The sequence below is a fragment of the Chionomys nivalis genome, chromosome 4 (assembly GCF_950005125.1).
Source record: "Chionomys nivalis chromosome 4, mChiNiv1.1, whole genome shotgun sequence".
In the NCBI taxonomy this organism is placed as follows: domain Eukaryota; kingdom Metazoa; phylum Chordata; class Mammalia; order Rodentia; family Cricetidae; genus Chionomys; species Chionomys nivalis.
Window position 1 is genome coordinate 92,424,514 of NC_080089.1, and position 16,169 is coordinate 92,440,682.

Below are 16,169 nucleotides of genomic sequence, written 5' to 3' on the forward strand. Positions count from 1 at the left end.
CTTAGTAGATTCCAAAGACACCTTCTCAAGCATTTTTCTTTTTTCTTTTTTTTTTTTTTGGTTTTTTGAGACAGGGTTTCTCTGTGGCTTTGGAGCCTGTCCTGGAACTAGCTCTTGTAGACCAGGCTGGTCTCGAACTCACAGAGATCCGCCTGCCTCAAGCATTTTTCTATATGTTTACTTTAAAATAGCCTCTAGAGTCATTCTGTTTTTGGTTTCTAGATAATCTCCCTATTATTCTGTAATACAGTTCCAAGTTTATGTGTTTGGTGAAATTTCCAAGTGGCTCATGGTGAGTCCAGTGGAAACACAAGAATGCATACATTTTATCGATCCGCAAATGTTCAGTCATAGCAGAACTCTAACCCTGGCCTATCCAAAATTTCACTGTTTGAAGTTAAAGAATTCAAATGGTTCACAGCCCTATACACAGGTTCTTTATTCAAAGAACTGCCATGGGGCCTGGATTAATTTCTAAGATTTGGAGGAATTCCATCCCACTGTGGTAATAATCTTAGGAGAACTTCTAAGTCATTAGAGAGTCTACCTCGGGCAACCTGGTGTTACACCTCAGGTTTTTGGATGGTCTCAGTTACAGACTATCTTCTTTTTTCTTCTTCTCTAGTAAACTGCTTGACCAGCACAAACTAGATCATTCAAACATCACTTACACATTTTGCATATAAAATATGAAGACCAGTGTAGGGATATTTTGTTTGTGTTTTAACAAATGAAGCTGGCCTGAAGATCAGAGTGCAGAGCTAAACCATTAGAGGCCAGGGAAGGTGGCGCACACCTTTAACCCCAGCACTGGGAAGACAGACACCGGGTCTCTGTGAGTTCAAGGCCACCCTGGGCTACGTGAGATTGAATCTGTCCAGAAGAAAAACAGAGTTCCCACAAAGGTGATCCCAGCACTTGGGTAGTGGAGACAGGAGTGATCTGGCTGGTCAGAGAGAGGATATAAGGAGGGAGGAGACAGGAGCTCAATGCAGTCTGAGGACATGATCATCCCACCGTCTGAGCATTGGTAGATTTTGTAAAAGGTCTCTCTAGTGGCTGGCTGCACTGCTTCTGTGATCTCTCAGCTTTTACCCCCTAATATCTGACTCAGGTTTTATTTATTAAGTCTGATTAGAATTCGTGCTACAGACCAGGGGTGGAGTTATGATGAACAACTGAATGCAAAACTCAGAAGTAACATTACTTCAAGCCACTCCCTCAAGTCACAGGTATATAAAAAAAAAGCAATCCCAACTCAAGAGAAGGGAAATTAGATCTAGCCCTACAAGTAAGGTAGATCCTACACATATTTTTCAACATCGTCCTCCCTGTACTGATCTAGGGCCACCTCTGTCTGTTTCTTTCTCATAGGGCCTACTAGGCTCTTTTTGCATTTATTTCCCTGCTGAGCACAGCCCAAAAGAAAACCCCCTTGCCTAACTACCAAAATAATCTCTCCTCAGCTCCCAAGTCAGACTGTAGCACATCTCCTTGCTTCTTCCATCCATCATCATTACTCCTTTCTTGCTTTATTTACTGCTATTTCTTTGTTGGCTGACTGTCACCACTAGAATTTAGGTCAAAAGACTGTCTATTTTTTTTTTCTTAGCTGAATCCCAAGAATCTCATGTAGTATTTGAACACTGGAGACAATAAATTTGTGCTAGTGAATTTTACTCATTCAAATGACTTCATCACAAACTAAATGTGTAATAGTCATGTAGGTAGTCGCTAATAAAATTCTTCCTATGAGGGCTGGTGAGATGGCTCAGCGAATAAAAGTGCTGTTTCTGAAAACTTGAAGATCTTAGTTTTTGTTTTTGATGATTTTTCAAAACCGGCTTTCTCAGTGTTGCCCTGGTTGTCCTGGAACTTGCTCCTTAGACCAGGTTGGCCTATGGATTCGCCTGCCTCTGCCTCTCAAGTGCTGGGATTAAAGGTGTGCACCACCACCTCCTGGTGAAAACCTGATTTTATTCCCATAAAGGTGTTAGGGAAAACAGACTCCACAAATCTATCTTCTGGCCTCCACATGTATATGCATGCATGTCCATCAACACACATACACACACACAATGATAAAAACAGTACAATTTTGAATTTTAATTTTTCTTTCTTAAAAAATTTATTTTTATTTTATGTGCATTGGTGTTTTGCCTGCATGTTTGTCAGTGTAAAGATGCCGGATCCCCTGAAACTGGAGTTACAGACAGTTGTGAACTGTCATGTAGGTGCTGGGAATTGAACCAGGGCCCTCTGGAAGAGCAGTGGGTGCTCTTAACTATTGAGCCATCTTTCCAGCCCCTAAGCTTTTTTTCTTATATGAAAGAAGAAGAAACCTGACTTCCAAAGAAATAAAGTTTTTGTATTTCTTCATTTAGGTGTTGTATTCTTTTGTGGTAAATAAGTTTATAACAGACCAATATTGAAGGCTCTATAGATTTCTTTAAATGAAATGAATACACAAATACACATTCTACATACACAGCATTTTATTAAATATACTTTGTGAGAAAAAGAATGCCTTAAAGTACTAAATTCCATGTCAATCAGATTATCTTAGTAAATATGATGGTGAAAAAAAAATCAGAGAAGCATGATTTAAATATTCTCAGAAGAGCAAAAGCCTACTTACATCTTCATATAAGAAAACAATCATCAAAATATAAAAGGCAAAGAAATCTCTTGTAGAAGAATATATTTAAGAACTCCACCTGTTAGTATTTCATTTAAAAAAGTCTACCCTAAAGACACAGACACTCTCACCCTTAACATAAATGCTTTGACCAGGGGAGGAGGAGGATGGAGACAACTCATTCGCACAGAGAAAAGCGAAGCACTTCGGCCGCACAGGAGGAGAGCTCACTGGCACTAGAGTGGAAGATGGGAGAATATTTCTGGCTTCCACTATGAGCCACAGAATTTCTCTACTGCTAAAAATTCTGGGGAAAGAGGTTTCAAGTTTTAACTCTTCCTAAGGAACACAAGCCTTAAACATTTCCAGGTTATACGGGGCTGTGAGAAACTACGAAGGGCATTATCTGTTATGCGCTTTCTGCTGAAGCTATTTGGTGGGCATATTCTAATTACGTCGGTTTCATTACAACTAGTAATGAAACTAGCAAGTGTAATCGATGCTAACAGGATAGTATCGATGTCAGTTGGGATGGTCTATCCAGTGTTTGGCTGCAAGTATTTGAAAGGAATTAGGTGAAAAAAATAACTATACACACATTCATAATTAATATTTGTAGAAGATATCTTCACATATCAGATCTCACACATCTTCTAGGGGCAAAATAAATACTTAATGGCTATCTGACTGCTTAATACATACCATTTGAGAAAATCTGGGCAATTCAGATGATATAGGGAAAAACATATATGTAGCATCTTACCAACATATAGTATTATGCTACATGTCAGAAATAATGCTATATTATCAAACTAGGACATATAAAATAGCAATGGAATTACAATCAAACTTTAAGTAAAAAGTTCCTACAATTTATGCCAGAGAGTGAACCTTGAGGTCTATTCAAGAACTAGTTTTCATATTAAAAAAGTTTTATGTTGGTGAGCCATATTTACCCCTTTAAATTTATATGTGAGATAGAAATTTATAGCAAGGTTACAGTTTTAGACCCCTTTACAGAGGTAAAAAAGGATTGAGTTGGACTATGACTTTAGGTACATTTGTGTTCAAAATTGAATAACACTTCAAAAAAATCCAAACACATTTAATAGCAGGACCTGACAAAACTTTATACAGATCTTTTTTGAACTATGAAAAAGAATGATTAGTCTTATTTTGTAAGACCTTTAGGAAATAAAATAATTTAATTTTTAAATAGCAGCTTGATAAGATGTTCCTGTCTTGGTATTGATTGTTAAAGTAATCAAAAAGATTGAGAAATTCTAACTAGTATGGACAAAATGTTATTCATTACTGAATACAGAACTATTTTGAGCATACAGATACTCTGATTTTATACCCACTACAATTCAAAATTCTGTAAACTGAGACATTCGATGTGTTTGATGTGGCAGATCATAGTAAATGCTTCATTATTTTATTCTGTTCAGTCCCTTTCCCATTAGGCAGGCAAACACTGTCATGACCATCTTTGGTTTTACTTCTACGAGGTCATCAGGTAATGCATATATCCGGGCACCAATCTTCCGAGCAACTGAAATGGCATATCTTGAAAAGAGAAGAAAGACACCTTGGCATTTGTTGTCTACCATGTTTTAACTTTATATATTTTAAACAGAAGAATCTTTTTATGAGAGTAACTTTGCAAAAAGATTAAGGATGTGGTTTTTAAAAAATCATTCTGCATACAAATTGTACTTTAAAAGATAAAAATGTCCCTGTAAGTATTTTAGGTCATGACTGTGAGAAGATCAACGTGGTCTGATATAAACTTACTTAGCGTTGTTCAGTTTGTCCTCATCAGTAAGGTTTTCTCTCTTGATCATTTCTGGACGAACTGCATTTGGTGCAATGGCATCTATTAAATCTAAGACAGGCAAACTTGTACTAATGGATTTATCCTAGGAAATAAAGAAAAGATACATGAACATCTTACCTTTAATTTTCACAAATTCCAGCTTCTGGTCACAGTCATGAAACTGAAACCAACCTCTAAATTTTCTTTGTACTTAATATTAAACTTTTCTGCAAACAATATATATAACAAACTATTTAAATTATGATTTTCCTTCAGTCTTAATGTAAATTATAGTGTATAGAGTTGCTCCATACCTGAATATAGTTCCTACTTCTGCCAACTGTAGCATCTATTCTGTGAAAAATAACTTTTGAGGTGGAGTTGATGTTTTTAAATTAATAATTTTATATTTTGTGGACCATAAATTCCTAAGACTTGGGTTAGTATTTTCAGAAAGGGAATCAAATAGTGACAGGAACCTCACATTTACAAAGATGGCGTTCTTGGTGATTTAAGTGTTTTGTCGTTATATTGTAATCCTACATGACAGAACAAATGAACTATACCCTCTTTTAACTATGAAGTACTTAAGTTCAAAAGATCAAATGCTAACACAGCCAATCAGCATGAAGTATTTGAACGGTGACAGTAGAACACTAATACCCAGGATGTTTCATTTTCTAGTTACTTCCAGAATTAATTAAAAAATGGACACCTACTCTAGGGGATAGAGTATTGTTGTTAAAATAAAAACTCCTGATCTGAACTGATTCTGTAACTTGCCTGCCGATGGGAAAATAAAAGTGGCAACAACAGTGATATAACCAAGAGGGTCTTCTAAAAGATTCAACAGGAATCCCTCCACATCTGATGCCCTTCACAGACAGGCGGTGCCATTAACGCAGCAAGCCCCATTTCCTGAGCCCTCCCTGGGTGCCAGGCATGCTTAAGTCTTTTTCTGTTTGTTAACTTATTTAGTTTTACGATGATCTTGTAAGACAGATATTATCTCCATCTTAGACTTGGGGAAACCAAAACACAGAGAAATTAATATTATAACTTGTCCAAGAACAATTGAGTACTCGGGTGCTAAATGAAGAATCACATATTAGGTCAGTTTCGTTTACCCATAGCCGTAGCCCGGCTACTAGTGCAAGTTGCCAAGGTTTCTGAAAACAGGTGTCTGTGCACTGCCATCCTCTTTAGCTGATTTACTCAGTACTGCCGACACCTCATACTGCAATGCTCCTTTTCTTATTTATGTCCTTTGCTGAACAGTGAGTGCTTTGGGGTAGCCATGGTAACAAAACACCTGACACAGTGAGCTTTGATATTACAGAATGAATAAGTAATATGTCAGTCACACAGGTTACAAGTCTGAGGCAAGAGTTCAACCCAGGGCCATCCAACTACAAAGTTTGGTTTTGAATCTGCAAGTAGACAGATCTTGATAGGAAAGCCGGTTCTCTTTAAAGGTGCTCGGCGCGGACAAGTTATTTAACTTCCCGAATGTCAGTTTTGCTCCTAGAGTTGGTAAATGTGAAGTCTGCTTAGCATAATGACTATCAGTCTCTAAAAATGGCAATTACAATTATTATTACTTGCTGATATGCTACTTCTCTGTCTTCTTAGAGAGGGAAAATTCTTTACAAATAAAAGGGTTAAATATATCTTTTCTAACATGCCTAATTATGGCATGTCTTGAATGTGGTGAATTCCCTGCTCGTGAATTCAGGCTTTTCTTTCTGAAACAATCGCCTTTTTCACATTATGCCTTTTATTCAATGTTCCCGATTTAGAACCACTTTCTCGCTGATCTTGAATTAATCTGCTCTGTACAATGGCTTTAGAAACCATCCTCTCAACGTTGCCTTTAATCAAGGCTGCTTCTAGCTTGTTAGCTCCCTGTGTTGTCCACCAGTTCAACCTGTCCTCCAGCTGATGTTCAAATCAACTTGTGGGGTTTTGTTTTGTTTTTAGTTTTTAAATGTTTATTATTCTGAGTTATTTAAGGCCATTTTCATGAGGTGTATGCACTTCAGGCCTATATACCACCATCAAATCTGTTTTCTCTGTCCACTCTTCCCTGACTATTGAGTTAGAAAGATCAACCAGACTGTACACTTGAGAAAATCAGTTCTATGGCTTGAATTTTATGATCTATTCCATAGTAGAATTACATCCATTCTACAGCTTTGTCTTTAATATAAATGATGGACACTGAGGGGGTAAATAAACTTCTTACACTTTCTGGATTTTTCTTTAGCTAGAAAAGCTATATACTTTATATCAATAAATATTTCTGTCTCTAAACGTTTCTTCTTTGTATTTGATCATTTATTTCTCTACATACACACACACACACACACATATTTGCTTGCTACCAGGGTCGAACCTAGAACCTTATGCAATCTACCATACTTCTTATTTTTAATAAATATGCAAGTATGTGTAACTTTGGCATTATAATTTCAGAGATGACCAATTACAGAATTTTATAATATACCACATTCCTATTTACATTTTAAAATTGTATTTTGTATCTAAAACATGGAGACAAATCAGACTAAAAGTTACAAACAATAGTGCTATCAGCTCCAAGATACAAAAGAAGAGAAAAATATGTACTTGAATTAGGACCCAGGGAACATATTTCCCAAGATCTATTCTGTTAAAACCATTGGAAGTATTGGTCTTTATAAAGTGACTTAATTTACCAATGTATGATATTTCTGCTACTCTCAAATACTGTTAAACACACAGAGCAAAGGCAAAGAAAGGAATAAAGATGGGTAGGTGTCTTTTAAAATAGCTTAGGGTTTCATTTATTGGCACTTTGTTTTCAAAAACAGAAATTGCTGGGCTTTTTCTAAACATATAATAAAAGTCACAAACATAAGGGTCACTGAATGAATATGTTCAAGCAAACATGCTTATTTGTAGCTAATACCAGTTTGCATGCAACAGCAGAACACAATGGAAACGCATGGAAATTAGTGGGTATGTTGGTGCGGGTTACATTCTCCGTGCTGTATGAATCGTCCACAAATGCGCAGAAGAAATTGTTAAGTGCATTATGAAACCGGATGATAAGAATCTTGTTTCCTACCGGTTTTCTCAATCCCCACTCGCATTGCCTTGGCTGGCTCTGTATGGCTTGGAAATGAGGCCAGTGTAATTCAGACCCTGCTGCTAGGGAGCACAAAACATTACAGGCCTATATGAACAACCAACACACTGCAGCTTCTTTTTCACTTGACAACTGGAGTTTTGGCTCAATTCTACTTCTGACATCAGATTACCACGTTAAATGCACCAACCTGCATCTATATTCAATAGATAACCAATAGAAAATATAAGAATTCAAATTATTCCGAGTTTACACATGCCAGATAATTACTACACCTAAATTCCTGGGCTATATGTTTCTGAACCTCACTAATGTAATTCTCATTAAAAATCCCTTCAATTAACTTAGGTATTAACTTTTAAAAGTTCTTGTTACCTTGAAGTTGGAAATAGAAGTGCTCTTGTTTGCATTTTTGAGAGTCTGATTGACCCATTTAATAATAATATCATCATTGACTTTTTCTCCTTCCCCAAGATCTGATAACACATTCAGTGTGTATCTGCAAAAGAAAAGATATGAACTTGAGACAAGGGGATGGAATTTGTTTTCACAAAATTTATATCAGCATTTAAGAAATAGCCAGGTGTGGTGGTTTTCACCAATAACCCCAACACTTGAAAGGCTGAAACTAGAGGATCGCAAGTTCCTGTCTCCAAAATTTAAATTTCTTATTTTAGTCTGGCATTTGTACTTAATTACATTCAAAAGTTACAAAGCTCACTAATCAAAACAGAACACTGCCAGATAGTATTTTAAAAATTTAAAATAATTCCTTCCAAAGGCATTGAAGAGGTATCAATAGAAAATGACTGTATCATTAGAGATTAACCCATTGTAATTTTTGAAAATATATAACCAATAGCATAACCTTTTACAGAATTAATTTATTTCACATTGTTTATTTCTTATGTATGTTCACGAGTCTCCCAAAACTAGCGATGTGTTTAGTTCAAATGATTTGTTGACGGAACTCAGTGTTACAACGAAGAATGAAGACCTGAGCCTTTACCTCCTCATCAGCTGCCAGACCAGTGCCAGAGTAAGGGTTGCATTCCCTTCATTTAAGTCCTGCCCACCAATGCCAACCAACGAGAATTTGGCCTCATTTTTCCCAAGCTCTACTGCATAGTTACAGTTCTCAATCTGTAAGTAAGCAAAACTGTTAGTATTTAAAAAACAAAACAACAGATTTTAAGAATATTCCCAGACTATGCCAACCTTTAGTCCCAGCACTCGGGAGGCAGAGGCAGGTGGATCTCTGTGAGTTCGAGACCAGCCTGGTCTACAAGAGCTAGTTCCAGGACAGGCTCCAAAAACCACAGAGAAACCCTATCTCGAAAAACCAAAAAAAAAAAAAAAAAAAAGAGAGAGAGAAACCCCATCTCGATTAAAAGAAACAGAGAAACCCTTTCTCAAAAAAAACCAAAAAGTACTAGTCTCCCCTTCAATTTGACTACAGTTTATTTGAAAACCTATGGATGTGTTCTCTGTAATTCAGGTCCTTGCCCACTTGATTCTGCAAAGGCCTTGTCTGGGATGTAGCTGCTGTGCAGGAGTCTCCTCCTAGAGAAGACATTCTACCTTGGAGGGAAGTTTCTTCAGCCACAGTGTGTTCTAAAGGGAGGCGAAACATTCCATTTTGCAGGGAAGGTCCTTAAAATTCAGTAAGGATGCTGAGACTCAGCTTCAGAGTAGCTAACCTGCTTAGAAGGGTCTGAGCCCAGCTGAGCCACTGGAAAAGGATTCTCCACCCTATTAAGCTGCCTGCAGGCTGTGCAGGGTGCTCCAGGTTTCCAGCTTTCATCAGCTGTCTCACCCATGCTGGGGTGGGCACTGGTTATTTCTGCTCCTGTAAGTGACCTCTCACTCCATAATCTTTTAAGGCACCCCAATAAAGCTCACTGGCTCACCAATGTAGACTTTGGCGGGGGGAATCCTCACTTTGGTCTGTTATCAGTTCTCTATCTGGAGTGGGAAGATGCTGGCTTGCTAAAGTCACCCCAGGAACAAGTCACACGACAGTTCAGTGGTAGAGTACTTTCCTCATATGTGTGAGATTCTTGGGCTCCCAAGAATCACAAAGCATAATTAAAAAATCTTAACTATGCCAGCCAATTATCTGGTACTTATTAGCTTCCTTAGAGTCAGAACTATATTTAGCTTAGTTATTACATGTTTTCTTTTGTTATGTGTAGTATCAATTTCCTATAAAAAGTGTTCAATATAAATCCCTATAGCTGGGTGGTTGTGGCACATGCCTTTAATCTCAGCACTTTAGAGGCACAGGCAGGCAGATCTCTGTGAGTTCAATGCCAGCCTGATCTACAGAGCAAGTTCCAGGACAGGCTCCAAAGCTACACAGAGAAACCCTGTCTTTAAAATAATAATAATAAAAAAATCAGAATACAAATCCCTATCATCCTCTCCACATTTCAGCTTTGTTCTCAGCACAGTGCCATCTACAGAAAAAGCCCCATTTGTCAACACTTGTGGTGTGAATAATGTCCCCCAGGAGCTCAGGTATGTGTATGCTCAGTCTCTAACTGATGAACTGTTTGCAAGGATTAGGAGGGGTGGCCCTGTCGGAGGAGGTGTGTCACTGGGTTTCAGAGACCACAGCAAGCCCAGTGTCTCGCTCTCTGCCTGCTGTCTACAGATCACGATGAACGTAACTAAGACAAGCGCCAAGTAAATCATTTTCCCCCTACTTACTCATTTCTAGCCATAGAAACCCAGTTGGGTCCTTTCTAAATGTGTGTTTAGGCGCAGTCTCTACAGAGGCTTCTTATCTGTAGTCACCATCTGGTGAGATATGTATCGGAGGTACGCTCTCTATGTTTTTCACTGTTTTCCTCTGTGTGTTCATAGTTGTGTGTAGGTATGTGTGTGCCGGTGATACAAATGTGGCATAAGCATGCCACAGCACTAATGCGGAGGTCAGAGGGCAACCCAGGCATGAGTCCTCATCTCCACCTTGTTACTCTGCTGCATACCCTCAAGCTTTCCCTATAGTAGAACTGGGGTTATAGACTGCTGTTACATGTCCAATCTTTATGTGAACTCTTGGGATTTGAACTCAAGTCCTAACACTTGTAGAAAGGACTTTTCCCACAAAACCATCAATGCAACTCCCTGCCCCCCCACCAGGTATTTCTGTACTGATGAAATTGTAAGCTCTAAAGTCCCTCTCTCTCTCTCTCTCTCTCTCTCTCTCTCTCTCTCTCTCTCTCTATCTCTATCTCTATCTCTATCTCTCTTTAGTATTTGGGGGTTTTGTCACATGCATGTAGTATCTGCAGAAGCCAGAAGAGTGCATGGGATCTTCTGAAACTAGAATTACACACGGTTGTGAGCCAGCATGTGGGTGCTAGGAATTGAACCCAGGTCCTCTGGAAGAGCAGTCAGTGCTCTTGACTGCTGAGCCATCTCTCCAGCCCCAAGTCTTAAAATTTTATTACACAAGTAGGAAAAAAAGGTGTTTACTAAATACATCTTGAAAAAAATATTAACTAAGAAGAAGAGTATAATTAGTTTTCTTTCCCAAGTCAGTCAAGACTCCATTCAAAACAGTTAAGCCAGAGGTGCAATCACACTACACACACACATACATACACACACACACACACACACACACTATAACTTTTATTTAAAAATTTAAACAATTTTAGTACTCATAGTTAATTATCCCTGCTTAGCATATTTAGTAGAAATAAGACTATGGGGATGTATATAATTGCAATAAGTGAAATGAATTTCTAGTTTATGAAATAACATGTTACAGTATGAATAGGAAGAGAAATCAGTAAGGATGAATGGGAAACTTTTCCAGTTAACGACAGTCACGACTCTATGTGAAATGTGTTTCAGTAAGGGCAGATTCTGAGGAGAGATGATGGTAAGAAGGGAGATGGGGTTGCTAGTGTAGAGCCCAAGATGATGTCGATATAACTTGCAATGACTAGGAAACCACAAATTAGTGCTACCATACAGGAGAGCATGTGGTCTTTCTGGGGTAACATCTGGCTTTCAGTTTGGTACATGGCCCCATACACAGCTTTTGACATAGATTTGGGGGGGGGGGCTGAGTTCAGGTTCTTTTTTTTTTTTTTTTTGATTTTCGAGACAGGGTTTCTCCGTAGCTTTTGGTTCCTTTCCTGGAACTAGCTCTTTTAGACCAGGCTGGCCTCGAACTCACAGAGATCCGCCTGCCTCTGCCTCCCGAGTGCTGGGATTAAAGGCGTGCGCCACCACCACCCGGCTTGAGTTCAGGTTCTTATGTCTGCAGTCAGCACTTTCCCACTGGAATCATCTTCCCTGCCTGACTTTCTAGTTTCTTGTGAGATTGTTAAACTGAAATTATAAGGTTAAAGGATTTTATTAAATATTCCTGTTATATGTTATTAAAGTGATTTTAGAAGTGCCATAAAAAAGAACACTTTTTCTAAGATTTCATTTCTCAGCAACATACTTCCCCACCACTATCCATTTCCTTCGGCCTCCACCCCTCTTCTAGTTTCCCTGTGACAAAATTCAATCAGTTTCTGGATCCTGACTCAAATATAGCCTTCAACATGAAGCCAGCTGGATGGAAGAACCCTTTTCTCTTTAAAGCCCACAGTGCCCATTTCGCTCAGTCACGGGCATACATAGCACCATCATTTCTGGGGCAGTTCCTAAGCAGCAGCTCCACGGCTCGCGCCTTTCTTCTGTGCACCACGCCGTGCATGTAGTAAGAAATCAGAATACATCTCATGAATAAATGAACGAGGAAGCAGGGAAGATTGAGCGAGTAGTGGCAATTAAGGCAGAAGAGGGCACTTTGGCTGCATCTCAATAACAGAAACCAAAACTTATTAAAGATGAAAACAGTATATGAAGTGTCAGCCTAGAAGCACTGCCTTCATCTGTCCAAACACTTGGTAGTAACTGAGTTTATGAAGAACCCGTTACGCTTCATGCATCTTGAGGTGAAATAAATCTATAGGCACACACCACACACCAATATTTATGAACCGACACCCTGGGCTTCCCATCAGAGAAACAATGGCAGAGCTCCAGCCACGCCTCTCACCTTCTTCATGTTCCCTCCCAGAGCAGGGTACGGAGGCTTGTTGACATGGCTCCAGTTGACTGGCACGCGGATCATCTCATAGAGCTGGAAGATCACCAAGGCATCTGTAAGGTCACTAAAGCAGGAAGGAAATGCACATAAGAAAGGGAAAACCATCAGTTACTACGACTGTCCTACAGATGGATATGTGTCTTTAAACACACAAGTGTCATCTAAAGCTAATAAATGACAAGGCTTTCATTTCACCTCAAACTTTCAACCTAACGACCTATCCGACCTTTTCATGTTTACAAGGCATTTGTACATGTGTGGTTATTTTTTTTTTTTTTTGATTTTTCGAGACAGGGTTTCTCCGTAGCTTTTGGTTCCTGTCCTGGAACTAGCTCTTGTAGACCAGGCTGGCCTCGAACTCACAGAGATCCGCCTGCCTCTGCCTCCCAAGTGCTGGGATTAAAGGCGTGCGCCACCACCGCCCGGCACATGTATGTACTCGTACACATGCACACTCTACAAAGAGGTATGATAAAGACTATTGAGTCAACTATCCTTGCTATGAACTCCTGGGCTGCCCGCAGATGTGTTAAATTTGGTCAGAAAATGCAATATAAAAAGTTCTACAAGATACACTAAGTATTTAAAAGCAAGTGGCAGGCCACTCATATAGTTTGACCTCAGCTTTATGCATATGTAAGAACTGCTAAGAGCACTTGTGAGCAGGAAAAAGGGAATGAGAGGGAACAAGGGGAATTGCATGTTTTATATTATTCTATACAGTTACATTGTTTGAGACTTACACAATAGAATGAGTTCATGTGTTATATATTATGATTTTTTTAAACTTTAAAAATAGTTAAAGGAAAATTATAGCTATTCAGTGGGTAGCTGTTCCTGTTCAATAATAAAAGTTAGGAGGAAGGGCTTTACAAGGAAGTAGGAGTTCTGAATGTAAGAATACTAAAGAACACTGTTACTTTGGATTCAGGAAAATACAGTTTCCAAAAGGTTAAAGTCTGTCGAGTCTGTTTCAACTCTCGGTGTGAAGGAAATAAAGCAGGATCAATGCAGTAAGCAGCAGTCGGGGAAGAAATGAGAGCCTGTTTTCCTCCAATAGGTTATCCACCAGCCATGTTCTGCTAAGGTTCATATCAGAGTTACTTTTCCTTCTCTGGGCACATACCAAGCGGCAGTGAATGAGTGAAGCCAGGCTTTGTGCTAAGCGATGGAGACATCTCATGTACAGCTATTAAGGTCTGAATAGCACATGGGCATTTTGTATGCAAAAAGACATCACTAAAGTTGTTGCAAGTACTGGGGTTTCACCTACTTCTCTTTCTTTCTTTTACTTTAAATGCATTCACCCTCCTTCTTATTTACTATGGTATTATTATTATTCATGTTCTGCACATTCAAAACCTGAGGCTCAGAGACCTGAATAATTTCCAAGGAGTTCACAATAAATTCTAGAACCAAATGGTGGTAGAAAAGTTCCAGGACTAATAGTTCCAGAAATACATTTAACAGCTTACTTAAAGAAAAGAATATTTCATTAAAATCAGCATTATAGTCAGTCTAGTTGCTTTGGAATCAACTGAGTGTACTATAGGTTGGGAATTAAATACTAAGGTTGGGTTAGGAATATAACCAGACACGAAATCACAGACACACGCTGTTGCCTGCTGTTTTTCTATTTCCAAGAGTTTCCTTTAAGATTATGTTACTTTGAAGATCTTCTAAAAGTGAGCTATATCTTTCTCAAGAAAAAAAATTGCATATGCCTTGATGCCTTTACTAATATCAAGAAGGATATCAGGGCTGGAGAGATAGATGACTCAGTGGTTAAGAGCACTGGTTGCTCTTCCAGAGGTCCTGAGTTCAATTCCCAGTATCCACATGGTGGCTCACAGCCATCTATAATGAAATTTGGTGTCTTCCTCTGGCATACAGGTGTATATGCAAGCAGAACATTGTATACATAATAAATAAATGAAAAAAGAAGGATATCATAATAATAATCAAACATCTTTTAACTAAAAATTTGGTCAATTCTCTTCTTTCAACCATTGAGAACCTTAGTGTCCTCGAAATTTATAAAAGTTACCTTGACTTAATCCCTTTTAAATTTGTGTGTGTGTGCGTGTGTGTGCGTGTGTGTGTGTGTGTGTGTGCACATGCATGCAAATACATGGTTTATGTATGGGAGATGTGTACATATTCACGTACATGACCACCTGAGGGCATTAGGTGTTGTTTCTCAAGAGCTGTCCACCTTGTTTTTGAGACAGGGTCTCTCACTGGTCTGGCATTCACCAAATCACCTACCACTGGTGGCCTGCCTCCTTTTGGCCTCTGTGGGTACTGCACACACCTAATATCTGACAAAAATGAAGACAAACATACTCATAAAATAAAAATAAGTACACCTCAATTTTAAAAAAAGTTTAACCACTAATAACATGTTCACTGTTAGAAAATAAGTCCAACTCATATTAAAATGATATTCTCTATTCCTACCACTTAGACTTGTATAATTTGATATGACCTTATCAAGACTTTCTTTAAGAATCATTTACAAATTTACATTTAGTCAATATTAAACCAGATTATACTTCAACTGATTGCTAATTTATTCTCAGTAACAAACTATAGATATTTTTAAGTGAATTCATAAATATATAATTACACCTCTCTCCAATGCTGGAGTTTTAGCTGCCCTGCTCCTATAAGAAAAGCTCTACTCTAATTGCTATACGTCTCTTCATCCAGCCGGAAATTCTAGACTTGTGTTTTTAAATGTCTATTAAAATAATAGTTACTAAAACAATGCTGGTTTCAATTTTAATTAGCATTTTAATAAACAGCAAGAATCAGAAATCCTTAGCTAGGACCAGCAAGTTGACTCTGGTAAAAGTGCTTGCTGTGCAAGTCTGGTGACTTAGGTTTAGCCCAGGTCAAGGTAGATGGAGATAAAGAATTCTAAAAGGTTATTCTCCAACCTCCACGTACACACCGTGGTATGTGTGCACCCCGACATGCAATAATGTAAAATGTAATTTTAAAAAAACTCATAGTTAATGTGTTTTCTGCTAAAAATTAATCTTTAGGCCAGGCGGTGGTGGCGCACGCCTTTAATCCCAGCACTCGGGAGGCAGAGGCAGGCGGATCTCTGTGAGTTCGAGACCAGCCTGATCTACAGAGCTAGTTCCAGGACAGGCTCCAAAGCCACAGAGAAACCCTGTCTCAAAAAACCAAAAAAAAAAATAAATTAATCTTTAGTTTACATATTCAATTCTTCTTGAAGATGTTTCTTGAGTATTTAAATTATTGATATATTAAGTTAGATTTTTTATTAAAAATGTTGAAAGTGAAATTATTTAGCTTGTACTTTTGTCTAGGCTATATTCTTTTATGTGTGTGTGTGTTCCAATAAAACTTTATTTGTAAACACTGAGATATAAAATTTCATATATCACAAATACCATCTGACTCAAAAGGCCTTTCAATTGTAGGAATC

At 38.3% G+C, this 16,169-nt stretch overlaps 1 protein-coding gene across 2 annotated transcripts in view; it reads right to left on the reverse strand.

Moving 5' to 3' along the window:
- Nucleotides 1–2,528: 2,528 nt before the first annotated feature.
- The window catches only part of Pls1 (plastin 1), an 86,322-nt gene continuing 72,681 nt past the window's right edge, over nucleotides 2,529–16,169 (reverse strand). For both annotated transcript variants that reach the window (XM_057768755.1, XM_057768756.1), the window contains exons 12-16: nucleotides 12,659–12,773; nucleotides 8,597–8,730; nucleotides 7,963–8,086; nucleotides 4,436–4,560; nucleotides 2,529–4,207 (exon numbers count right to left, since the gene is read on the reverse strand). In XM_057768755.1, the coding sequence (XP_057624738.1) occupies nucleotides 4,072–4,207; nucleotides 4,436–4,560; nucleotides 7,963–8,086; nucleotides 8,597–8,730; nucleotides 12,659–12,773 (634 nt within the window). In that variant the 3' untranslated portion in view covers nucleotides 2,529–4,071. The remainder of the gene's footprint in view (nucleotides 4,208–4,435; nucleotides 4,561–7,962; nucleotides 8,087–8,596; nucleotides 8,731–12,658; nucleotides 12,774–16,169) is intronic.